Consider the following 27,590-nt stretch of genomic DNA (forward strand, 5'->3'; position numbering starts at 1 on the left):
GACTCCTCCCCCCAAATTACATCAGCTTGCATAGAGAAATCGCTGATTCCAAGCGTTTACAGAGAAAATCGTTGATTCCCAGCACTTTCTTCACCATGTTTTGCCTCTCCTTCAGAAACAGGCCAGGTCTCCCGCCATGTTATTCGCGGTTTGACCATATTCACGATGGTTTTTAATAGAAAACAGCAAATAACATATGAAAAAGTTATTTGCGGTTCTGTTAATCCCCTATCACAGTGAATACGGAGGGAGAAGTGTATTCTTCAAATTCCATAAAACATCTGAAAGACTCTTATTGGACCAGATGCAGATAATGTTTCTTTGTTGTTGTGGACACCTCTCTGTAAAGAAATGGATGAGACAATTAACTAATTGTGCAGAGGTCACATTAACCATCAGATGCTTTTGACATCTGGTGAATAAATTTGAATTTGAACCGAATTACCGGTACTTAGAAATGGATTTGTACTTGTTATTCACTTATACTTTAAAATCATTAAGAAAGAGCATGGTATGATTTCAATTTAATTTATAGTCTGCCTTAACCTTAAAGCTCAAAGCAGATTAGTTGTTTAAGCTGTCATATTAGCATTACCTGATATAATAAAACAACAGTTAACAATATTAAGATAAACTATAACGTTGATATTAAACAGTTTCCCCTTTCTATCTCATTCCAAGCCAATTCTTACTCTGAGGTCCCTTACCTTCTATCCCAAAAGTAGCCTGCACTAGAGAATGACACGAGGAAAAAATGTGTCCCCGTCTTTGCAGGCTCGGTCCCCATCCCCGCAAACAGCCTGATCCCATCCGCACAAGCCTTGAATAGTTATGATTTTATATTGAAGTTATTAAATTTGTCCCTGTCCCCGCGAGCTCAGTCCCCATCCCCGCAAACAGCCTGATCCCATCCGCACAAGCCTCAAATAGTTATGATTTTATATTGAACTTATTAAAGTATAAAAGAAACAATATTCTGTGCAATTTGTCATTTTATAAACACAAATAATAGAGTAAGGATTAACAAAACCCCTGTCTCCCCTCCCCTTCACAAATATCCCCTCCACTATCGAGAAAACTGAACAAGCCAAATTACTATAGAATGCTGCCCAGAAAAATCATGCTAACAGAACACCACAGTCACATGACAGGAATAGTGTTAGGGGAGTGCAACTAGGGCAACTGCCCCCTGGTCGGAGAGAACCCTAGCCAGCTGGAAGCTAAAGAAGCATGGCCTGGGCTTTGCGGTCTCCAGTTATGTCTAACACCAGCTCTAGCAGGATACAGATTTCAAATCTGATATATTCTAATTGCAAAATAGAAAATAAAATTATATTTTTCTACCTTTTATTGTCTCGTCATTTTCTTCTTCAAATCATGTTGGTCTCGAGTGCTGGTCTCTGTTTTCTTTTGTCTTCTCTTAAATTACTTGCCAGCATCTCCTGACCATTTGACATTTCTTATTTTTCCATGCTCACCATACATCTTCTATCTCTTTGTATGTATTGTTCCCCATATTCAGTATCTCCCTTCTCTATGTCTCCTATATGTACCTTTCTAGTATTTCCCCTGTGCCCATCTCCATGTCTTCATCATCTCACCATTCTATGATCCTCCACCGTGTACAGTATCGCTCCTCTATATCCCTATGGCCTACCTGTCCAGCATCTTCCTTCTGCACTCTTATTCTCCCCCCATGTCTAGCCATCTTCTCTCTATGTCTATATACCATCCCATGTCTAGCATTACCCCTCTGTGCCCTTATACCACCCCATGCAGCATTCCCCTTTTTGTCCCTGTTCCTATGCTCCCATCCATGCCTACTATCTTTCCTCTTTTTGTATATCTCCCTATGTCCAACTTCTCCCCTCTCTTACTCCCTTGCACCAATGATTTTCTCATACACACTCTCTCCTCCCTCCCTCCGCCATGTTCAATATTTCATTCACTCTTCCTTCATCCCCTTAGTTCAGCTTTTCTCTTTCCCTTCTCTCTCTGCCTCCCTGCAGGTCCTGCACCTCTCTTCGTTCCCTCTAACACCCCAGACTAGATCCAGCATTTGTCTCCCTTTCCTTCAGCTCCAGCCGGTCCAGCAGCACAAGCAACACTCCCCCCTTCAAAGATGCAGCAGCTGCCCCCCTAACGAGTCCTGCAACCCCCCTCCCTACCTCCCTATCATGGGTCCAATAGCCCCCCTCCTTCGCACCCTTCCTTCCTCGCTCGCTCTCGATCATGGATCAAAACTGGCAGTAAAAAAACCTGCGACTCCCCTGGATCGGCTACTTTGCACCTCCGGCCCCAAGTCTACCAGCCTATGTGAAACTTTGTGGCCAAAAGGCAACATCGCAGGCTTGCTCCAGAGCCTTCCGGCTGGCTCCCTTCTTCCAATGTAACTTCCAGCAAAACGTATGAAAGTGTGGAAACTTTTTGAAGAACCCTCGTATGTTACCTTTAAAAATGGGCACAAAACCTACAGGTGAAATACCCACAAGAATGCAGGATGATTTGAAAACTATGAGGGACCTTCAAAAGGTTTCTGAACTTTGATCTTTTTTAAACACTATTTATTAAACATCTCATAAGCAAATCATATCACTACCTGCACGATGAGCTGGCTTGTCTGCCGACTAGTCACATGACATTCTACGATACGTCCTCTTACCACTTCGCCCGCCCCGACCATTTCCCACAAAAATATGAAAGTGCAGAAACTTTTTGAAGGACCCTCGTGCAAAACACCCAAAGATTTTAACATTTGACCTAATGAGTTAAAGAACAGATTAAAAAGAATCGGCAGCAATAGGGATCCTTGTGGGACTTTTTTGTTCATAATCCAAGGTGAAAAAAATTGCCCTTTCAACTCACCTTTTAATGTCATATTTCTATTCTGTTCGGTATGATAAGTGTGAGGCTTGCAAACCAGATGTCGGAGAAAGAAGGTTGGTCTGTTTTTGAGAATCTGATCTTAGATTCTATTAATGCCATTTTCAGGTGAAGGAGAACTTGCTGTCTTGCAAGATGCTGCTACACTGCAAGCGAGATGAATTGAGGAAGCTCTGGATTGAAGGCATCGAGCATAAGCATGTGTTGAATCTGCTGGACGAGATTGAGAACATCAAACAAGTGCCCCAGAAGCTGGAGCAGTGCATGGCCAGCAAGCACTACCTCAGTGCCACCGACATGCTGGTAAGGTCCAACCCTTTAACACGGATGCATTTGATGAAATCTATGAATTGCCCTGAATTTTGACCCAATATGCTAAATGAGCGTGGGTCCAGATTTAGGCAAATGGTGTGGCAGTGAAATATGTTTATATTTTGGCATGTCTATATTGTCATCTATTAAATCATACAAAAACCCACTGGTAAAAGAAATAGAACTGTAAGGTCTATTGTATTTCTCTATAGGGCAGGGTTAGGGAACTCCGGTCCTCGAGGGCCGTAATCCAGTCGGGTTTTCAGGATTTCCCCAATGAATATGCATGAGATCTATTTGCATGCACTGCTTTCAATGCATATTCATTGGGGAAATCCTGAAAACCCGACTGGATTATGGCTCTCGAAGACCGGAGTTCCCTACCCCTGCTATAGGGGATAAAGAGCCTCAGAATGTGGAGCTATAGACCTAATTCGGGTTGTGTTGTGAATAAATTCACTGGCTCCTGCTCGCGTATCAGGTGAAAACCCCTTCACTTTATTTACTTTCATTTTTATTTAACCTAATCAATTAATTTATCTTCTAAAAGATATATTATATGGTCGTATAATAATATATTCTTTCTTCTGCATGTACCCACCAACTAACTCTTCAAGTGGTGTACCAAACTGTTCTGCCTTACAGACTACCATATTTTCGTTCTATAACACGCACCCGACCATAAGACGCACCCCCCCTTGTAGAGGGGGAAAAACCAAGGAAAAAAAATTTTGGTTCAGAAATTTTTTTCTTTGGTTTTTTTTCATCTTCTACATTTAGGTACGTCTGGTGCTGGGAAGCCCCCTGCAGCCTCCCCGGTACCTCTTTTTAAAATTGGCGGTGGTCCAGCGCGGTCTGCTGGACGGCTGCCTTTCATTGCAGAGCGACGCACAACCTTTGCGCTTCCTGCCTGGTCCTGTGCCGCTCCTTGATTGGCTGAGGTCATCTTATATATCTTTTACTATAGTGCTTCTCAACCCAGGACTGAACTATTGGAATGAGGACTTGTTTTAATAGATGCTTATTTGATGCAAAAAAAACTTTTGGGGCTATAATTGTATTGTCCTAATTGTATTGCTTTTTAAGAACATAAGAACAGCCATACTGGGTCAGACCAAAGGTCAGACTTGCCACTTGTTTCCACAGTGGCTAGTCCAGTTTACAAGTACCTGGCAAAAACCCAAATAGTAGGAACTTTCCATGTTACCAATCACAGGACAAGCAGCGGCTTTCCCTATGTTTGCATCAATAGCAGACTATGGACTTTTCCTCCAGGAACTTGTTCAAACCTTTTTTTAAACCCAGATATGTTAACTACTGTTACCACATCCTCTGGCAATATATTCTAGAGCGTAACTATTTTCTGAGTGAAAAAATATTTCCTCCTATTGAATATTGTACACTTGTTGCAAGAGTTAAAACTGAATAAAGAATTAAAAAAAAAAAAAAAAGTATTTCTCTGTAACTTTGTTGAATGTCCCCTAGTCTTTTAAAATTTTGTTGGAGTAAAAAATTGATTTATTCTTACCCATCCTACACCACTCAAGATTTTGTAGACTTCATTCCTATCTCCCTTCAGCCGTCCCTTTTCCAAGCTGAAGAACCCTAACCTCTTTAGTCTTTCCTCATACGAGAGGAGTTCCATTCCCTTTATAGACATAGGAACATTCCTCTATGTTGTTGTACTACTGTATGTTGCTGCATGAAAATTTGCACAGGATTCACAAACTGGCTAACTTAATAATATAATTTAGGGAATCACATGGTAAATTTTTGTTTTTCCATTGCTGCAACCAGGAATATCAATATTCAAAGAGGATAATTTTAAGATGACCCTAGGAGTCAAAGTCGGTGAGGAATGAAGAGAGGAACTTATCAGGGGGTCGGTAAATGACTGTTATGCAGAAGGTAGAGGTGCAAAAAGACAAGTAGAGTGGTCTTCAAAGGAAGAGAAGCAAGAGACGGAGGGGGAATAAGGGGTTAGAATCTGGAAGAGGTTGAGAGCAGTAGCCCAACTCCATCTCCAAAACCAACCGGGCAAGGCGTATGGGAGAACAGGCAACCGAAGTAGAGTCATCTGGGCAGATCCAGGTCTCACTCAGTACAAGCAGATGAAAAAATCGAGAGATGAAAAGGTGTGGATGAAGGCAAGCTTATTGGAGACAGAACTGGGCGTTCCACAGGGCACATGAGAAGGGCAGGGAAGAAGGGGGACAGAAATAAGATTGATGACATTGCCGTGTGATCCGCATGAATAGGATGGGAGTTGGTTGGGAGGACCAGGGTAGAGATTGATATCCCACAGAGAGCAACAGGATGGACAAGAAGATATGGGTGGGTGTGGATGGCGGGGTGGTGCGCGCCTTTCACTTTCCTCAATCTTCTGCATACATCCCGAGGCAGGGGGGCAGCTCTACCCTCCAAGTTACGGTTTCTGTGCCCTTTTTGTCTGGCCTGGAGGTGGTGGCGCAGGTTGCTGGTCCGGTCCCCATTAGCCTCTCCCGTTTTGCAACTCCAGGGTAATCCCAGTTTCACTCCGGGCCTTGGCCATTCTCCATTCGCTGCTTGGGCTTCTAGGGGGGCTTTCACTCTCTCTCATCTGATTGATGGTGACACGGGTGTTTTTGCTACATTTGCCCACATTCGGGAACGGTGGGACATACCCAACCATCAATTCTTTGCCTATTTACAGGCTTGGCATTATTTTCAGAGTCTTCACCAACAGTATGGCGCGGAATGGACGTGCGGCCATCTCGATGAGTATTTACTTTGTGTACTGGCCTCCCAGAACTCCTTATCGGTCTGGTATCGAGTGGTTCGGTCCTTAGCTTCCCAGGGACATTAAGCCACTCTTTGGGAAAGGTGGAACTGGGACCTTGCTATATAGTACACCCCAGCTACCTTTTTGGAGCTCTTTCATACTTTGCATGATTTTGTGAAGTCGGCGGCTTGGCAGGAGACCCAATTCAAAATCCTACATAGGGCTTATATCACTAAAGAGAAGGGGGCTTGCATGGGTTTGTGGGAGGAGACTTTGTGTACCAAGTGTTGTGGAGCCCCAGGGACGGTACTGCATTCCTTCTTGGAATGTCCTGAACTATCCATATGGAACGCTTCCTTTACGCAACTCCATTTAGTCCTGCAACGCAACGTTGAGTGGGATTACAAAATGCTGCTCCTCGGCGACCAGACCTTGCTGGAAGAGCAGGGCCTCACAGTATCTCAGCGGCGCTTCATTTATCTGACTTTGTTTGACGGTTAAACGAACCGTCACCAGAAGGGGCCCCCTTGCCCCCTAGGTTTCTCATCGAAGTCCTATCTTCCCATCAATGTCCTAACCCTCCGGCCTTGCACCTGCACGACCTGGTGAGCTGTCTATACTTATGCAACACCCCAGCACCTCCCTCAGTACCCCATGATCCCCTTTTCCCTCAGGAATCTGTCCAATCCCTGTTTGAATCCCTATACTGTACTCTGCCGGATCACTTCCTCCGGGAGCGCATTCCATTTGTCCACAACCCTTTGGGTGAAGAAAAACTTCCTTGCATTTGATTTGAACCTATCTCCCTTCAGTTTCTCTGAGTGCCTCCTCGTACCTGTCGTCCCTTTTAGTCTGAAGAACCTGTCCCTGTCCACCCTCTCTATGCCCCTAAGTATTTTGAAGGTCTCTATCATATCCCCCCTGAGCCTCCTTTTTTCCAGAGAGAAGAGCCCCAGTTTATCCAGCCTCTCAGCATATGGGAAGTTTTCCAGCCCTCTTACCAGTTTCGTTGCCCTCCTTTGGACTCTCTCAAGAACTGCCATGTCCTTCTTGAGGTGCGGCGACCAATATTGAACGCAGTATTCCAGATGTGGGCGCACCATCGCTCGATACAGCGGCATGATGACTTCCCGCGTCCTGGTTGATATGCCCCTCTTGATAGACATAGGAACATTCCTCTATGTTGTTGTACTACTGTATGTTGCTGCATGAAAATTTGCACAGGATTCACAAACTGGCTAACTTAATAATATAATTTAGGGAATCACATGGTAAATTTTTGTTTTTCCATTGCTGCAACCAGGAATATCAATATTCAAAGAGGAGAATTTTAAGATGACCCTAGGAGTCAAAGTCAGTGAGGAATGAAGAGAGGAACTTATCAGGGGGTCGGTAAATGACTGTTATGCAGAAGGTAGAGGTGCAAAAAGACAAGTAGAGTGGACTTCAAAGGAAGAGAAGCAAGAGACGGAGGGGGAATAAGGGGTTAGAATCTGGAAGAGGTTGAGAGCAGTAGCCCAACTCCATCTCCAAAACCAACCGGGCAAGGCGTATGGGAGAACAGGCAACCGAAGTAGAGTCATCTGGGCAGATCCAGGTCTCACTCAGTACAAGCAGATGAAAAAATCGAGAGATGAAAAGGTGTGGATGAAGGCAAGCTTATTGGAGACAGAACTGGGCGTTCCACAGGGCACATGAGAAGGGCAGGGAAGAAGGGGGACAGAAATAAGATTGATGACATTGCCGTGTGATCCGCATGAATAGGATGGGAGTTGGTTGGGAGGACCAGGGTAGAGATTGATATCCCACAGAGAGCAACAGGATGGACAAGAAGATATGGGTGGGTGTGGATGGCGGGGTGGTGCGCGCCTTTCACTTTCCTCAATCTTCTGCATACATCCCGAGGCAGGGGGGCAGCTCTACCCTCCAAGTTACGGTTTCTGTGCCCTTTTTGTCTGGCCTGGAGGTAGTGGCGCAGGTTGCTGGTCCGGTCCCCATTAGCCTCTCTCGTTTTGCAACTCCAGGGTAATCCCAGTTTCACTCCGGGCCTTGGCCATTCTCCATTCGCTGCTTGGGCTTCTAGGGGGGCTTTCACTCTCTCTCATCTGATTGATGGTGACACGGGTGTTTTTGCTACATTTGCCCACATTCGGGAACGGTGGGACATACCCAACCATCAATTCTTTGCCTATTTACAGGCTTGGCATTATTTTCAGAGTCTTCACCAACAGTATGGCGCGGAATGGACGTGCGGCCATCTCGATGAGTATTTACTTTGTGTACTGGCCTCCCAGAACTCCTTATCGGTCTGGTATCGAGTGGTTCGGTCCTTAGCTTCCCAGGGACATTAAGCCACTCTTTGGGAAAGGTGGAACTGGGACCTTGCTATATAGTACACCCCAGCTACCTTTTTGGAGCTCTTTCATACTTTGCATGATTTTGTGAAGTCGGCAGCTTGGCAGGAGACCCAATTCAAAATCCTACATAGGGCTTATATCACTAAAGAGAAGGGGGCTTGCATGGGTTTGTGGGAGGAGACTTTGTGTACCAAGTGTTGTGGAGCCCCAGGGACGGTACTGCATTCCTTCTTGGAATGTCCTGAACTATCCATATGGAACGCTTCCTTTACGCAACTCCATTTAGTCCTGCAACGCAACGTTGAGTGGGATTTCAAAATGCTGCTCCTCGGCGACCAGACCTTGCTGGAAGAGCAGGGCCTCACGGTATCTCAGCGGCGCTTCATTTATCTGACTTTGTTTGACGGTTAAACGAACGATCTTACAATATTGGGTCCAGGCAGGGTCTATTCCCTTGGACAGTTGGCTCCCTCAGATGATTGAGCTGGCGCGTTTCGAACTCTGCTATCATAAACGCTCCACCAACCCTGAGGTGTTGGCCTATTTGGCCCTTTGGAGGGTGTTTCTGCGGTTACCTCTGGTCTCTTGGCTTGGGGGGGGACTGACTGGAGAGTGTGAGTGGGGTATGTCTGCTTGTTTGACTGCTCTGTATTGTCTGGTATGTGTGCTGTCCCTTGCGTAGGGGATTCTTAGGGAGGGGGTGTCGCATATTAAAAATTTTATGAGGTCAGTAATAGAGGCAGGCTGTTTTTGTTCTTGGACAGTCCTGTGATTTCTTGGTATATTTTGAACTTTTGTTGCTGACTACTGTGCCCTTGTACTGAATGCCAGTGTGTGCATATTTCCTCTTTCATTATGGAACTCTGCTTGTTTCTCTTGTTGACTCTTTAATAAAAATGATGTTCAAAAAAAATTAAAAAAAGAAGATATGGGTCAGAGGGGGAAGCAAGGGGGTTGTCCACTGCATCACAGGCAAAATGTTTGCAGGAAGAATGGGGACGGCTGAATGAGGGGAAAAAGCGTTGAAGTTTTAGGGTTGAAAATAAGGTGGTGGACAAAAAGGGAGGGCGAGGTAATGGGTTCAAAAAGTGAGCGTTATGGGGGTGAAGGGAAAGTTTGAGGAAAGCCAGTATCAGGAGCAGGAAGAGTGAGAAGTCATTGTAGAGGAAGGGGAAAGAGGCTATGAGCTAGTCTCAGACTATGAAGGTGAGGGAGGGAACTTAGGAAAGCTGCAGGCTTTAGATATGGGTAATAATGAATCCATGTCCCCGCTACCGGGAAGAGAATGATTTAGGGCAGTGATCTGAATATTTATTAGGTATTTATATACTGCCTGTCAAGGTTGTCTAAGCGGTTTCCAATCGGGTCCTCGAGCATTTTCCTTATCTGTCCTGGTTATTACATACTGTGACTCTGGGCTCCTTTTACTAAGGTGCGCTAGCGTTTTTAGCACGCGCAAAACCGCGCGATAGATGAAAATACTAACGCAAGCTGTATGGAGGCATTAGCGTCTAGTGCTCGCGCGGCATTATAGCGCGCGCTAATGTCCTAATGCACCTTAGTGAAAGGAGCCCTCTGTTTATGCTGTCTTGTGGTGTGCTTATAGCATTGCCTACATCAGAGGTTCCCAACCCTGTCCTGGAGGACCACCAGGCCAGTCGGGTTTTCAGGATAGCCCTAATGAATATGCATGGAGAAGATTTGCATGCCTGGCACCTCCATTGTATGCAGATCTCTCTTATGCATATTCATTAGGGCTGTCTAGCCTGATGGTCCTCCAGGAGAGGATTGGGAACCACTGGTCTACATCAAAGATTTTCCTCATAGAATGACCAAGAAATTTCAAGTGTTCCTATAAACTTGTAGCTGTTTTCTGAAGTTTTGTCCTGTGGCTTTTAAATTCCTCAGTGTCCCACCTTATTGGTTTGGGTATCCCTTTGCCTTCCATGGCAAATTGTTGATTTGCAACCTTGCAGCTCCCATCTTGCCTGGGCCTCCTCATATCCCAACTATAACCTGTTTGTTCAGAGTTCCTCTGAGTAAGTTGTTGCTGACAGCAGATGAGGAAGAACCTTGGAATTAAGGAAACTGTGTGTAATTTTTTTTTTTTTAATGTTTCAATCATGTTTATTGAGCAACAATGAAAGAGCAATAGTACAAACTAACTGTACAATCCAACAAATGCACGAAACAAACAGCTACGGTCAAAACAACATGCTCAAAAGTTTCATAAATCCCCAAAACCTCCCTCCCCCCATCCCCACATAGAACAAGAGAGCAGTGCCTGGAACCATGTTTAGCCATCTACCTATTCAAGAGACAACTTCGCACTTTAAGGGGTCAATGTTGTCCAAAAAGCTCGCCAAGTGCACCTAAATTGACAACCCTGAGAAGAGTCAAAATCCTGAAACTGTAGTCTTTCCATTTTAAGTAAAGTTAGCATCTGCATCCACCACTGAGAGAGGCAGGGAGGAGTCTGAGAACATAAGAACATAAGCAGTGCCTCTGCCGGGTCAGACCACAGGTCCATCCTGCCCAGCAGTCCGCTCCCGGGGCGGCCAAAAACAGGTCAAGGCCTGTCTGAATCATCAGAAGGGGCTCCCTTGCCACCTTGGTTTCCCATTTAAGTTCTGCCCTCCTATCGAAGTCCTAGCCCTCCGGTCTTGCACATGCACGACCAGGTTGGTTTACTCAGTACCCCACGATCCCTCTATCCCTCAGGAATCCATCCAATCCCTGCTTGAATCCCTGTACCGTACTCTGCCTGATCACTTCCTCCGGTAGCGCATTCCAAGTGTCCACGACCCTTTGGGTGAAAAAAAACTTCCTTGCAATTAATTCAAATAACTTTCTTCCCCGGAAGAATGGCACGCTGCAAAAAGGAACGATAGCCACTGGGAACAGGCGCTTGCAGCGAGAAGGAAACTCTGTGTTTTAATGCTTCAGTCTTTTTCTTTAGGGTTCTAATATGGGGCCTTTGAGTTGGAGCAGATAACGAAGGGCAGTGATCGGCAAGTTTTTTTGGAGTTTGATTAGGTAGAGGAGTGGCATCAACATTTTCAAGTTTCAAGTTTTATTTCACATTTGATGAATCGCCTATTTTGAAATTCTAGGCGATGTACATAATAATATAATATAGAAACTTTAACCTAATTACAATAAAATCAATTAAGACTCACATGAAAGATAGGGTAGGAGGGTAAAGTTACAATGGGGGAGAAGAAAAAAAACAAAAAACCTGGAAAGAACGAAAGGTAGGGTAAAATTTTCAAAGTTTTTCTTGTATAAAAATTGATAAAAGGCGTCCTTTAGTTAAATTATAAATCAAAGGCGTCCTTAAATTTTCCTGCAACCTTTAGGCAGGGAATGAAGAGGCTCCAGCAACAGGGCAAATAAAACAAAGATCTGTCTGTACGGCAGCCTGATCACTGGAAGAGGAAAATCAGATGCGCTTCTGTTTGTTAGTGATGGGTTTTTTCCTCTGTTCTTCAAAGTAAACCGCTAAGAATCGCCTTACAAAGAGCTCATGTCCCTCCAGTTTGCGTCAGGCGAGCTGATTAATAGTGTTGTCTGTAGCTTCATGATGTGCGTAGTCTAAATGAGACCTTCTCGGCCATTGTGTTGACTTGATGCCGGCACGCTAATGACATAATTCCTGGTTTGTGGCATTACCTTCCTGGAGTCGGCGCTTTGTATTCCTCTCACATTAATTGAAGTAATTTTGCCACTGAAGCGTGTTTCAAACCTCTGCATTTAAATTGAAATTTTAATTCCCTTATTGTCTGGGAAAGACGGCTGAAGATGGCTTGTTATAGGTTTCATTATCGCTCAAAACACTCCAGCTGCTGCTTCTAATGTGTGACGACTTATTAATTCTGGAAAGAATTATTAATAGAAGAATGGCAGTGATTTCCCAGTAGGGTGAGGTAAATCTGTAGGTATGTTGGTGACAGCTCTATGAAGTCGATATAGGATATATATTTTTTTCCCAATCTCTGGACCTCTGTCTCATTCTTTACCCTCCTCATTCTCTTTCTTGTCTTTGCAGGTGGCGTGAATAATGCTCTTTCATACTGGGGTGTTTAACAGTGCAACACATATTTCTGATAATGATGGAGATATTGAGCATGTTATCTTTAATTATACAAGCTTTGATTGATATGTTACTATAAGCTGGGTGTTAGGGGGTGATTAACCCCCCCCACCCGATTTTATTTTTGTCCTTTTTTGGCTTCTGGTATGGCCTGATTTTGTTTCTAGAACAGATAAATGTGTTTGCATCATTGCTTGTTCCTCTCTTCAGTGGTTCCTGCTTTCATAAGCTTTGCTAGTAGGAAGTAGTGAGCTATATCTATCTAGCTCAGGGGTGTCAAAGTCCCTTCTTGAGGGCCGCAATCCAGTCGGGTTTTCAGGATTTCCCCAATGAATATGCATGAGATCTATGTGCATGCACTGCTTTCAATGCATATTCATTGGGGAAATCCTGAAAACCCGACTGGATTGCGGCCCTCGAGGAGGGACTTTGAGATCCCTAGTTTAGGCTTTAGACCAGGGGTAGGAAACTCCAGTCCTCGAGAGCCGTATTCCAGTCGGGTTTTCAGGATTTCCCCAATGAATATGCATGAGATCTATGTGCATGCACTGCTTTCAATGCATATTCATTGGGGAAATCCTGAAAACCCGACTGGATTGCGGCCCTTGAGGAGGGACTTTGAGATCCCTAGTGTAGGCTTTAGACCAGGGGTAGGAAACTCCAGTCCTCGAGAGCCGTATTCCAGTCGGGTTTTCAGGATTTCCCCAATGAATATGCATGAGATCTATGTGCATGCACTGCTTTCAATGCATATTCATTGGGGAAATCCTGAAAACCCGACTGGATTGCGGCCCTCGAGGAGGGACTTTGAGATCCTTAGTTTAGGCTTTAGACCAGGGGTAGGAAACTCCAGTCCTCGAGAGCCGTATTCCAGTCGGGTTTTCAGGATTTCCCCAATGAATATGCATGAGATCTATGTGCATGCACTGCTTTCAATGCATATTCATTGGGGAAATCCTGAAAACCCGACTGGATTGCGGCCCTCGAGGAGGGACTTTGAGATCCCTAGTTTAGGCTTTAGACCAGGGGTAGGAAACTCCAGTCCTCGAGAGCCGTATTCCAGTCGGGTTTTCAGGATTTCCCCAATGAATATGCATGAGATCTATGTGCATGCACTGCTTTCAATGCATATTCATTGGGGAAATCCTGAAAACCCGACTGGATTGCGGCCCTCAAGGAGGGACTTTGAGACCCCTGATCTAGCTGTTCTGTGCTTGTTTTCAAACCTAGAGATCTAGAAAGCTAGGGCTCCTTTTACGCACCGGAATAGCATGCGCTACCCAAAAAACTACCGCCTGCTCAAGAGAAGGCGGTAGCGGCAATTTAGCGCACATTATTCCGCGCATTAAGGCCCTAACGCATCTTTGTAAAAGGAGCCCCTAATGTTCTCTTTAGGCATCACGAACGGATCGGAGAGGGTCGTCATGCCGCTGTACCGGGCCATAGTACGCCCTCACCTGGAATACTGTGTCCAGCACTGGTCGCCGTACATGAAGAAGGATGAGGTACGAATCGAAAGGGTCCAGAGAAGAGCGACTAAAATGGTTAAGGGGCTGGAGGAGTTGCAGTACAGTGAGAGATTGGAGAAACGGGACCTTTTCTCCCTTGAAAAGAGGAGACTGAGAGGGGACTTGATCGAAACGTTCAAAATACTGAAGGGAATAGACTTAGTAGAGAAAGACAGGTTGTTCACCCTCTCCATGGTAGGGAGAACGAGAGGCCACTCTCTAAAGTTGAAAGGGGATAGATTCCGTACAAACGTAAGGAAGCTCTTCTTCACCCAGAGAGTGGTAGAAAACTGGAACGCTCTTCCGGAGGCTTTTATAGGGGAAAACACCCTCCAGGGATTCAAGACAAAGTTGGACAAGTTCCTGCTAAACTGGAACATACGCAGGTGAGGCTGGACTCATTTAGAGCACTGGTCTTTGACCTGAGGGCCGCCGCGGGAGCGGACTGCTGGGCAGGATGGACCACTGGTCTGACCCAGGAGCGGCATTTCTTATGTTCTTATGCATCAAGATCCTTTTGAAATTTTCCTTCAGGGTGTTTTTGTTTTTCACTCATATGTGAAGCCTTTTTGGTCAATCTTTGCTCTACATTCGAAAGCATTTTTCTTTCAAGTCTTAGAAAAACGAATATGGGGAAAGTCATCCAATTATTTCATTTGATGCAATGTTAAGAATTTGTTTAAACTTTGGCTAGAAGTTCAGATAGTGTCCTAAAAAAGACCAACATAAATGACCTTAATAGAATTATTCAATCAAAATCCAAAGGCACAACAAAGAATCTTTATCCTGAGAATTCTCAACAATAACCCCACTTTTCCCAAGATATTGAAACCCCAGTCTTTGAGGAACAAAATTTAGAATCACACACTTCAAACCACTCTTACCAAACCAAACTCAAAACATATTTTTGAATTCAAAACTTCAGAGGTGTCACTCAAGGCTCAGCCAAGAGATTTACACACCAACCTCCTCTTAAGTTTTGAAGACTCTAATAACTATAAATTAGTAATTTTAAATAAATATTTATAAGAATTTGTATGCCAAACCCCCTTATTCATCTTTAAAAGGTGAATAGAGACTAATTACTTATCTTAATCAAAAGTGCTCAAACACATTCTGTCCGTTGGCCCAGATGGCAGCAGCTTTTTCAAGGATACTCCCTCAAAATGCTGAATCAACTGAATGCCCCAAGGTTTCTGAATTATGGCATGCAGAAATATAAGGTGTATGTTATAGGTGTGGAAATATGGGTGTGTTTCAAGAGTTGCCTTTGTAAGTGAATGTTGTGATAACAGTTTGTAAGTCAAGCCTTTGACTTGCCTTCTGTCAATCCAGCTTTCAGCGGCAGACTAACATAACCTCTTCAACTAATCTCTTGCCTAATACAGAGACTCGTCTATTCATTGAAAAAACATGATCACATTACTGAGGCATTCATCAATTCCCATTGGCTTCCAATCCAGGAAAGAATACAATTTAAATTCTACTGTATACTATTTAAAACTATAAATGGAGACAGCCCAACCTACCTAAACGACCGCCTCATCCAAACCACTTCTACTAGGCATAGAAAAACACACACCCCATTCACTTACCCCCCAATCAAAGAAATAAAACGGAAAAAACTATATAACGGACTACTGGCCACTCAGGCAGCGAAGATAGACAACCAAGTCTCCAACCTGTTGACAACAACCCCAGACTACAAGATGTTCAGAAAGGAAATAAAAACTATACTCTTCAAGAAATCCCTTAATAAAGCTTAATACCATGATAAAGCTTAACCCCCCTCTTACCATCCCCTCCCTAACCCCAGATCCTACTTTTCCCTCTCTTGGAAACCTTCTCTGATCTAACGTTGTAACCCTTCTTCCATAACTCTTTTTGTAATCCGCTTTGAACCGAAAGGTAATGGCGGAATAGAAATCTAATGTAATGTAATGTACTGTATATTTAGAAACAGAAATGTATATTGGAACTAGACCCTCTGCATATGTCATTCTAGAGCAAACGCATTGCATCGTTAATGTGACAATCTATACCCCGTTTAACTGTATATTATGTTTCAGGTTTTATTAAAATTTGATATAAACGCTTGTACAAGTTTCTAAGCGATTTAGAGTAAAAGTAAAATATACTTTGAGACAAATAAACAAAAGACGTTACCATGACATACTATGGAAGGGAGAACTACAGTTTAGATAGGAAAGCACAAAAAAGGGAAAAACACCAGGAGGGGATCAGGAATGATCTAAAAGTAATTGCTGTTTTGATTAGGCCTAGACTATGATTAAAGAAGAGGGTTAGTCTACCTAAGTACTTTTGTTATCTTTCGAACGCATCTGTATAAAGGAAACATTTGAGGGAGCTCTTCAATTTCTCTAGGGTAGATTCTTCTCTAAGGTAAAGTGGCAGATGGTTCCAGATTTGGGGAGCGGTAATCGAGAAGATTTCCGTACGTCTTGTGTTTATTACCTTCAAAGAGGGAATGGATAAGAAGTGTTGGTTTGTGGATCCGAGAGTCCTCGGAGTTGAATATGAAATTATGAGTTTATCCAAGAAGGCTGGTAGTTTTGATTGTTGACTTTTAAAGGTTATGATGGCTGTTTTATGGGTGATTCTATAGGGGACTGGTAACCAGTGAGCATTTTAAAGTAATGGTATGACACGGTCGAATTTCCTTGAATTTGTAATCATTTACACTGCTGTATTTTGGATTATCTGCAGACGTCTTATTTCTTTTTGTGATATGCCGTTGTATAGAGAGTTACAGTAATCAAGTTTTGAGATAACAAGGGAATGAATTAAGACGTTTAGTGCAGCTGGCTGAAGAACTTTTGAGAGTGACTTTATCATCTGTACTTTGAAGAATCTGGAATACTGCGTTCAATACTGATTGCCGTACCTTAAGAAGGATATAGTGACACTCAAGAGGGTCCAGAGAAGAGCAACAAAAATGATAAAGGGCATGGAAGACCTTTCATATGCTGAAAGGCTGGAGAAACTGGGGCTCTTTTCCCTGGAAAAACGGAGACTTAGAAGGGATATGATAGAAACTTACAAGATCATAAAGGGTATAGAGAAGGTAGAGAGGGGCAGATTCTTCAGACTGGTGGGGGAAACAGAAACAAGAGGGCACTCAAGAAAATTGAAGGGAGTCAGATTCAGAACAAATGCAAGGAAGTTCTTCTTCGCTCAGAGGGTGGTGGACACCTGGAACGCGCTTCCAGAGGAAGTGGTTGAGCAGAGTACGATTTTGAGTTTCAAAATGGGATTGGACGAGTTCCTGAAGGAAAGGGGGATTGAGGGGTAAGGTTAGAGGGATACTATACAAGGCCAAATGTTTTAAGAAAAAAGATCACTAACAGGTCTTTGACCGTGGGGGCTGCTGCGGGAGCGGACTCCTGGGCACGATGGACCTATGGTCTGACTCAGCAGAGGCGATGCTTATGTTCTTATGAAACAATTTTTGACAACTGAGCTGATTTGATCATGGCTTCTGGTATGGTCTGATTTTGTTCCTAGAACGGATAAAACGTGTTTGCGTTGCTTATTCCTCTCTTCAATGCAAACTATTTTGACTGTATATCATCTATGGTAACCTGTTCTGAGCTCATTGGGGAGAACAGATAGAAAACAGATTAAATAATAATAATAACCTGCATTCACACTAGCAATATCGGCACGCTCTCATGGTAGCATAGTAAATGATGGCAGAGAAAGACCAGTGCGGTGCATTTAGTCTGCCCAGTAATCTGGCTAGAGCTGCACCAGCAACTCTATGCAGGTTACACCGCCTAGGCCTTTGTTTAGCACCTGCGTATGATGAAAGTCATTTAAGATTTGCTTGGATTCCAGCCTTTTGCTATTTAGGGATCCCATTCCTTATTGAATTCATCACTTCTACCAGGAGGGCATTCCAGGCATCCTCCACCCTTTCCGGGAATAAGTGTTTCCTGATGTTGTTCTTAAGTTTACTTCAAGTTTCAAGTTTATTATAAAATTTGATTAATCGCCTATTCAAAATTCTAAGCGATATACAGATCGATAAAAATTACAGAATTAGGGGAAACAAACATAATTAACAAAAAATACTAAATCTATTAAACATATTAAAAAACCAACTTATACAAACATAATAAAACACAAGGAAAGGCTAGGAAGGAAATGCAATCTGATTATAAAGAAAACCAATTAAGGTTAAAAACAATAGGAAAGGGAAAGAGAAAACTATCGAAAGATATACAGTGGTACCTTGGATTACGAGCATAATCCGTTCCAGGAGCATGCTCGTAATCCAAAATGCTCGTTTATCAAAGCGAGTTTCCCCATAGGAAATAATGGAAACTCGCTTTGATAGGTTCCCCCCCCCGAGAACCGGCATTGCTCCCCCCGAAGGCCCCCCAGCGAACCGGCACCCTCCCCCCCGCGATCCGCAACCCCCCGCCGCCATCGGGCACCCCCCCCCCGCCGCAACCTGAGGTCCCCCCAACCAACCCGAACCCTCTTCTTACTTTTCTGTAGCCTCCGCAGCGGCACCGGCATCAGCACGTCCTGTGCGTGGTGCCGGTGCCTGAAGATCTGCTTCCTGTGCTGGGCCTGAGAGTTCACGTTCGGTTTCCGAGGCGCCGATTTTGCGAATGTTTTGCTCGTCTTGCAAAACACTCGCAAACCGGTGCACTTGTAAACCACTGTATAGATAAAATGAGAGTCATAAGCAATTCATTTAGTCATTGAATGCATCTTTAAAAAGAAAACCCTTGAGTTTGCTCTTAAATTTTTCCAAGTTCTTTTTCTCTGTTAAATAAATTGGAAGGGCATTCCATGTTTGAGGAGCTATAACAGAAAAGATAGAATGGCGCCGTGTGTTAATAATTTTAAGAGAGGGAATGACCAATAAGTATTGGTCATTCGACCTCAGCAATCTAGATGAAGTATAAGGAATCAAAACTTTATAAATTCAAGTTTCAAGTTTAATAGTTTTTTTGATTAATCGCTTAATCATATTTCTAAGCGATGAACAGTTTAAAATTACATATTGATGGGAAACAATACAATACAAAACAAAATTTATATAATGACCAGGGATTTAAATTTAATTTAACATACTCATAACATTGGGTAAATAGGGAAGTGAAATACAAATCAACATAGTAAAGTAGAAACAAAAAGGGAAAGATACAGAAGGTAAACAAAATAACAATTAAAATATTATAAGATAAAATTTGTTGGGGCTATGGAGTATTAAAATTCGTTTTCAAAGGCATCTTTGAAAAGAAATGTTTTTAAATTACTTTTAAATTTTCCAAGTTCATGTTCTTCCCTTAAAAACATTGGGAGGGCATTCCAAGTCTGTGGTGCGGTAACCGAAAAAATAAATTGCCGTCTTGTATTAATAACCTTCAGCGAAGGAATAGTCAATAAATTCTGTTCATTAGATCTCAAAACTCTATTTGGAGAGTATGGAATTAATAATTTGTATATACCGTATTTTCACGTAGATAACGCGCACCCGTGTAAAACACGCACACGGGTATAGCGCGCGGAAAACACAAATTTATGTACATAAATTTTTGTATACCGCGCACACCCGTATACCGCGCATGCTGCCCGACTCTCCAGTCGCCCGCCCGGACTCTCCTCTGGCCACCCCGACTCTTCTTTCGCCCGCCCCGACTCTCCTCTCCCCCTTGAATTCCTGTCCCCACCCTGAAAGCCTGATGCCCCCCCCGACGTCCGATTCATCCCCCCCCCGCAGGACCGCTCGCACCCCCACCCCGAAGGACCGCTCGCACCCCCACCCCGAAGGACCGCTCGCACGCACCCCCACCCTGAAGGACCGCTCGCACCCCCACAGCCTCCCGACCCCCCCCTCCATCATGTAGAAGCTCCTACCGGTGTCCTGCTCCTTCCCCTCTTGCCCCGCCGATTCCCCGACACGATCGGGGCAAGAGGGAGCTCAAGCCCTCTTGCCCCAGCCAACCTTGGCACCTCCGACACGATCGGGGCAAGAGGGAGCTCAAGCCCTCTTGCCCCCCCCCCGACTCCCCGACACGATCGGGGCAAAAGGGAGCCCAAGCCCTCTTGCCCTGCCGACTCCCCAACTCCCCGACAATATCGGGCCAGGAGGGAGCCCAATTCCTCCTGGCCCTGGCGACCCCCCCCCTAGTTGTTCGGGCCAGGAGGGAGCCCAAATCCTCCTGGCCACTGCAACCCCCTAACCCCACCCCGCACTACATTACGGGCAGGAGGGATCCCAGGCCCTCCTGCCCTCGACGCAAACCCCCCCTCCCCCCAATGACCGCCCCCCCCAAGAACCTCCGACCGCCCCCCAGCTGACCCGACCCCCCTGGCCGACCCCCACAACACCCCCACCCCCCTTCCCCGTACCTTTCTGTAGTTGGCCGGACAGACGGGAGCCAAACCCGCCTGTCCGGCAGGCAGCCAACGACGGAATGAGGCCGGATTGGCCCATCCGTCCCAAAGCTCCGCCTACTGGTGGGGCCTAAGGCGCCTGGGCCAATCAGAATAGGCCCGGGAGCCTTAGGTCCCTCCTGGGGGCAGGGCCTGAGGCACATGGTCGGGTTGGGCCCATGTGCCTCAGGCCCCGCCCCCAGGAGGGACCTAAGGCTCCCGGGCCTATTCTGATTGGCCCAGGCGCCTTAGGCCCCACCAGTAGGCGGAGCTTTGGGACGGATGGGCCAATCCGGCCTCATTCTGTCGTTGGCTGCCTGCCGGACAGGCGGGTTTGGCTCCCATCTGTCCGGCCAACTACAGAAAGGTACGGGGAAGGGGGTTGGGGGTGTCGTGGGGGTCGGCCAGGGGGGTCGCGGGTCAGCTGGGGGGGCGGTCGGAGGTTCTTGGGGGGGGCGGTCGTTGGGGGGAGGGGGGTTTGCGTCGAGGGCAGGAGGGCCTGGGATCCCTCCTGCCCGTAATTTAGTGCAGGGTGGGGTTAGGGGGTTGCCGTGGCCAGGAGGGTTTGGGCTCCCTCCTGGCCCGAACAACTAGCGGGGGGGGGGGGGTCACCAGGGCCAGGAGGACTTGGGCTCCCTCCTGGCCCGATATTGTCGGGGAGTTGGGGAATCGGCGGGGCAAGAGGGCTTGGGCTCCTTTTTGCCCCGATCGTGTCGGGGAGTCGGGGGGGCAAGAGGGCTTGAGCTCCCTCTTGCCCCGATCGTGTCGGGGGTGCCAAGGTTGGCTGGGGCAAGAGGGCTTGAGCTCCCTCTTGCCCCGATCGTGTCATGGGAGTCGGCAGTCCTTCGGGGTGGGGGTGCGGGTGTGTGCGAGCGGTCCTGCGGGGGATGAATCGGACGTCGGGGGGGGAACTATGTAAAAAAATTTTTGTACAACGAGCTCACATGTATACCGCGCAAGGGTATGCACGGTTTGTAAAAACACGTATAACGCGCGCGTTATACGGTAAATGCTGGGGTTTTATTACAAAGAGATTTGAAAGTCAGTAAACAAAGCTTATATGTAATTCGATGGATAACTGGAAGCCAGTGTGCATTTTTAAGAAGCGGTGTTACGTGGTCAAACTTTCGGGATTTGGTTTTAAGCTTAATGGAAGCATTTTGAATGATTTGAAGATGCTTTATTTCGTTCAATGCAATTCCCTTGAAGAGAGAATTACAATAATCGATCTTAGAAATCACCAAAGAGTGAATAAGAATATTGAGTGATTTTGAACATAGAAATTTAGAAATAGAGCTGGGGTTTTAAATGTCAGAGATTTAAAGGTGAGCAGAGTTAATTTGTACATTATACGATGAGCAACTGGAAGCCAATGCGCTTTTTTTAAGTAAAGGGGTCACATGATCAAATTTCTTGGCTTTCATAATAGAGAATGACACGAAGACAAATTTGATTTTAAAGTGTTTGAAGCTTGTGTAGACAGGGACAGAGCTTGTGGGGATGGGAAACTGAGATGAGACCTAGACAAATTTGTCCCCATGTCATTCTCTACTTGCAGCTTCATTTCATGTTCTCTAGTTATACAATTAAACCTTGAAGTCCGTTGTTTTGGATTTCTGCATCCAAAAATGCATCACTTTTTCCCTTTTCACATTAAAGCTTAACTACCAAGCTTCAGCCCTTTTAAATTATGCAGCTCACTTCTTGTAGTGCAAATCTTATTATAATCTGCAAAACAGCAAACTGCCATAGAACTGGGACTGGGGAGAAGATTCACCTTCAACAGGACATTGATCCTAAGCACAAAGCAAAAGTAACAAAGGAGTAGGTCATCAAGAAGAAATTGAATCTCCTTGAAGGGCCCAGTCAAAGTCTAGACCTGAATCCAGTAAGAAATTGTGTCAAGTTGATTTCAAGCCTATTTGAAAGAGCTTGTGCTGTCTTGCTGCAACAGTGAGGTTGACTCTGTGCATTTACAGGTGTTTTCCATTCAGGGACCCCAATTGTTGGAACCGTTTGAGTTGCATGAAGAATATGACGTATTGAAAGCCTGGTTATTTTTATTGACTTTTAATATGTGATTGTATGTAGTAGGGATCAAGTTTTTGTATCGTTTTCACTTGTACTCCAGACTCCGTCCCTTCTTTCTTGCCATGCAGTGTGCCTGGAACAGGCTGCCTGAATCAATTTGGTATGCTCCGTCTCCAGCAGTATTCAAATCTGAGCCAAAAATCCACTTTTTTGAAACTGCTTTCAACTCCCACTTTCTACTGTCAGATAACTAGACCCATTGTATCATTTCTTCTACCAGAATCTCTCCAACCCTGAGATATCCTGTCCTTCTGTCCAAATTAGATTATAAGCTCTTCTGAGCAGGGACCGTCTATTAAATGTTAAATGTACAGTGCTGTATACGCCTTTCAGCGCTATAGAACTGATGAATAGTATAAATATATGTTACTATTATTATGAATAGTTTACAAGTGTACCTAGCAGTGTAGGAAATGAAACGAAATTTACGCAAAGGCTTTTTCCATGTGTTGAACCTGTGCAGTCTGGAACGCTGGACCACTCGTTTGGATTATTTTACATTCTACAAGCATGTTAAACCGGGTTCCATGTTTGTAAAGTTGCTTTTACTAGGACCGTTTCATGTTTGCTTTGCTCTTGTTTCTTATTACAGTGTGGATTGTGTATTCACACGGGCGTAATTCTCTGAGGAGACGCCTATTTTTAGGTGGCAGGAAGGTGTGAAAATGTTGGTGGCCTCTTATAGAATATTGACTAAAGCAGTGTCTCTCAAATGTTTTTTGCGGCACGTTATAATTGAAATTATAAAATTGTAAAACCAACAAAAAATTTTAATTTGTGAATTATTTAAAATTTTTTAATCTATGGATGGGTAATTGTAACAACGGTGAAACTAAAGTAGATAAAATAGAATTGCTAATCAATGCGATGGATGAGCTTGTGTTTGAGGGCAAATTAACTCAATACGTGGCTCGATAGTTGACAAGCAAACACGCATTTCATCATCTACCATCTCTTTTTTTTTTTTTAATTTTCTGTCATAGCTGAAAATCCAAGTTCGCAAAGATAAGGAGATCCAAACGGTAGCAAAGCCTTGATTGCTTGGTTGCTCAAGATAGGATAACTACTGCACAGAACCCCCCCCCCCCAAACTAAAATTACTTGCCGTTAGTTTTCATGGAGCAATCACATCAAAGAATGATGCTTGTTTGGACAGTTGTATCCTTACACACACAGGCCCTGATTCTGTATAGGACACCCGGGAGGGGTGTCCTATACAGAATCGGGCCTACACTAACCCCGATTCTGTAACCGGCGTCCATGTTACAGACTCCGGTTAGAGAATCGAGTTAGAGTAGACGCGGTCGCTACACTTATCGCAGCAAGGGATCTCCCTGCTGCGATAAGTATAACGGCTGCCTATCCGATCGCCAGCAGGAGGATGCCCAACCCCTCCTGCCAGAACGCCGCCCCCCCCGAAACTCCCGATCGACGGCAGTAGGGTGCCCAACCCCTCCTGCTGGAAAGCTGCACCCCCCCCCCGCTAACGACCCTCCCGCACTACCACCCCCCTAACCTCCCCACCAACTAACCTTTAAAGTGTTGACTGGCTGGACGGGTCTTGCTGCCATCCAGCTGGCAGGCCCAGCCCATCCCCGCTAAGTCTAAGGCCTGATTGGCCCAGGCTCTAGAAGCCTAGACCAATCAGGCCGTAGGCATAGCGGGTCCGCCCATCCCCACTAACCCTAAGGCCTGATTGGCCCAGGCGCCTCGAGCATCCCGATTGGCTGATTAGACAGCTGTAGGACGCCTACAGCTGCCTAAAATCGGGACGCACTTTACAGAATCAGGGCCACAGAGTCTTGCGTACACAACAAATGTGTCTTCTACTCTAGTATATACTTAGGGAGGGAATTTTTTTTTAAATAAAGGAAGGTTTTGGAATATCTTTGGGGCACACAGTTTGAGAGACACTGGACTAAAGGAAAAATATGCCCCATGCTTGGACATGCATCATGCCGGTGGCGCATACATATATATGCACATAAATTATGTAAAATGCTCTCATTTATGCATTTTTATCCATACATTTAAGCTTTGGCATTTAATAATAATAATTTTATTCTTATATACTGCCAAACCATCAGTTCAAGGCAGTTTACAATAAGAAAAAAGCTGGACATACAGCAAATTCTAATACAAATAGCAAATGTTTCTCGGAAAAATACAAATTGCAATTGAATCAAAATATTTCTCAAAGGCAGTTTATACAATAAATAGGAATCATAAGTATCAGATGTTTCTTAAAAAAATAAAAAAATGCAATTAAGTCAAATATTTTTCAAACAAATAAGTTTTAAGAATTTTTTGGAATAGATAATAAGATTGAGTTTGGGGAATAAGAACATTCCAATATGAATTCATTGCACTAGCCTGAAATGCCAAGGTTTTTCCTAAAAATCTCGTATTATTACGACATGCTTTACTGATGGCAACATAAACCAGCAGGATCTTTGTGTATTCTTGTTTGAATTATAGAATTCAAAGTGGGAAGAGAGGTAGGTTGGGGTCAGTCCAAATAAGACTTTAAAACAAATACAACCAGATTCTGGCCTCAGATGGCAACCAGTGGAGTGTTAAATAGTAAGGGCTTACGTGATCATATTTTTTAAGGCCAGAAATCAGGCTATAAGTGGTTATGGCTAGTCTATGCCACTTGTGCTAATATTCTGGGAAGAAAAGTATGCAGCTACATTACTTTCTAGAATTTTGCTTACACCAGCCATCACAACCACCTTCTACTGCAGGGGTGCCCACACTTTTTTGACTCGCGAGCTACTTTTAAAATGACCAAGTCAAAATGATCTACCAACAATAAAATAAAAAAAAACCCACAACGCACACTGTACGCATAGAATTGTTAATTATCATTCCTATTCCGGGGTTTTTTCAAAGAGGTCAAAGCAGATGACTCTATGCACTGTCACCTCAGTAACAACCATACAAAAATAGACAAATACCCACCCCCTCCCTTTTTACTAAACCACAATAGCAATTTTTAGCGCAGGGAGCTGCGCTGAATGCCCAGCACTGCTCTCGACGCTCATAGGCTCCCTGCGCTAAAAACCACTATTGCGGTTTAGTAAAAGAGGACCATATTGTAAAATATAGACAGCAGATATAAATTCAGACACATTTTGATCACTAAATTTAAAGTAAAATCATTTTTCCTACCTTGTCTGGTGAATTCATGAGTCTCTGGTTGCACTTTCTTCTTCTGACTGTACATCCAATCTTTCTTTCAGCCTGTATGCTTCCTCTCCTCCATACCTCATTCCCTCCCCCAACTTTTTCTTCCTCTCTCCCTGACCTTTCTTTCTTTCTCTCTTCATGCCCCCTTTCTTTTTTTCTGTTTCTCTTCTTTCCTTCTGTTTCCCTGCCCTTCCCCAAGCCACTGCCACTGCCATCGGGGAACAGGCCCCAAACTGCCACCAATGGATAACAGGCCCCAAAGCTGCTGCCGCCCCATGCTCTCCCTGCTTCGGGCTGACCAGCATTCCTTTCCCCGACGTCAATTCTGCCGTCAGAGAGGAAGTTCCGCCCAGCCAGGCAGCGATCGGCTGGCCTGAACTTCCTCTCCAACGGCAGAATTGACGTCAGGGAGAGGAAGACTGATCGGCCCGATAGATCGCCAAGGCAGAGTGAGTCCTAATCTAATCTAATCTAAACCTTAAGTTTATATACCGCATCATCTCCATGAGAATGGAGCTCGACACGGTTTACAAGAACTTAAAATAGTGGGTAGAGAAGAAGAAAAAGGATTACATGAACTTATGTGTAGAAGGGGGGAGAGAAAGGGGGGAAGGATAGAGCTACAATTTGCTGAAAAGCCAGGGTGATCGACTCACTTTGCCTTGGCGAGCTACCCGTCGATCATGATTGACCTATTGGGCACCCCTGTTCTACTGTATAGGAAGTGCCCTGTTGTAGAATTACCCTTGCAGTATTTCTTTCTTGATGAATTTAAGCTGAGATAATACCTCAGGAGGAGATGGAAAAATGGCGGAATTTAGGTAGAAAGGGACCTGTAGATGGAGAGGGAGGGCTGGCAAATCATCATTTGCAACATAACCCTTAAAATCTTAAATTTTCCTCTAGTTTGTTTATGAAATTCAGTCAGATATTTGTGTGACCAGATAGAAAAACGAGACGATTGCGTGTCCTGTTTTTTGATCAAGCAGAATTTGTGGATGACTATGAAGCAGGTCGTCCTGTGCATATACACTTCGCCCTCCGTATTCGCGGGAGTTAGGGGATCAATATGACCGCAAATAACTTTTTCATATGTTATTTGTGGTTTTCTTTTAAAAATCCTGTGGCCTTTTACTCCCAATCAAAAACAGCGAGTCTCTATCAGGAAAAATTTCTACCAAATCCACTCCTATACAAATGGAAACAAAAATAAAACTATTAGGAGTCATTATCGATAAGGATCTTACTTTCCATGATCACATTAGTTCGGTTGTAAAAATCGGTTTCTTCAAACTTCGCCTTATTCGTTCACTAACTTCGTTCTAGGGACTGATGCAATCAAAATTCTGGTTCATTCTTTAGTCATTTCCCACCTAGATTACTGTAACTCTCTTTACAACGGTCTCTCCCAAAAAGAAATCCGACGCCTACAATTAATACAAAATACAGCAATAAAACTCATTTACAAAACTGGCACATTGGCTCCCTATCACACATCGTATCACCTATAAAATCATCCTGCTGACCTTCAAAATGAAACTCTCTCACCAGCCTTCATATCTTGATAAGCTTCTCATTCCTCAATCTTCTTCACGTACTCTGAGGTCAACAGATCAAAAACTCTTGCTAATTCCTTCCATAAAAGATTTCTTTTACACCCGGAAAATAAATTTTGCAGTAGTCGCCCCAACGTTGTGGAATGCTCTGCCACAGCAACTCCGAGATGAACAACATCTAGATAAATTCAAGATAAGCCTGAAGACTTTTTTATTTCGTGACGCCTTCACTTGTGTTTAGAGTTATCTTCTCTTCTTTTTTTTTTTTCTCTTCTTTTCTCTCTCCTTCTCTTCTCTGTTCCTCTCTTATTCAACCAACCGCTTTAAAAAAGCGACCCCACCCAATATGTTTTACCCCACTCCCACTTTCTCCTTCTCTTCTCAAAATATGTAACTTTTCCCCTCCTTCCCTTTTCCCCTCAC

General features: G+C 44.3%; 1 protein-coding gene across 1 annotated transcript in view; it reads left to right on the top strand.

The window, feature by feature from the left end:
• EXOC4 (exocyst complex component 4) overlaps window positions 1-27,590 on the top strand; it is a 622,023-nt gene that overhangs the window by 21,831 nt on the left and 572,602 nt on the right. Inside the window, exon 3 of the mRNA XM_033958806.1 lies at window positions 2,992-3,186. Coding sequence (XP_033814697.1) covers window positions 2,992-3,186 — 195 coding nt within the window. The remainder of the gene's footprint in view (window positions 1-2,991; window positions 3,187-27,590) is intronic.

Source organism: Geotrypetes seraphini, chromosome 9 (assembly GCF_902459505.1).
Source record: "Geotrypetes seraphini chromosome 9, aGeoSer1.1, whole genome shotgun sequence".
NCBI classification, from domain to species: domain Eukaryota; kingdom Metazoa; phylum Chordata; class Amphibia; order Gymnophiona; family Dermophiidae; genus Geotrypetes; species Geotrypetes seraphini.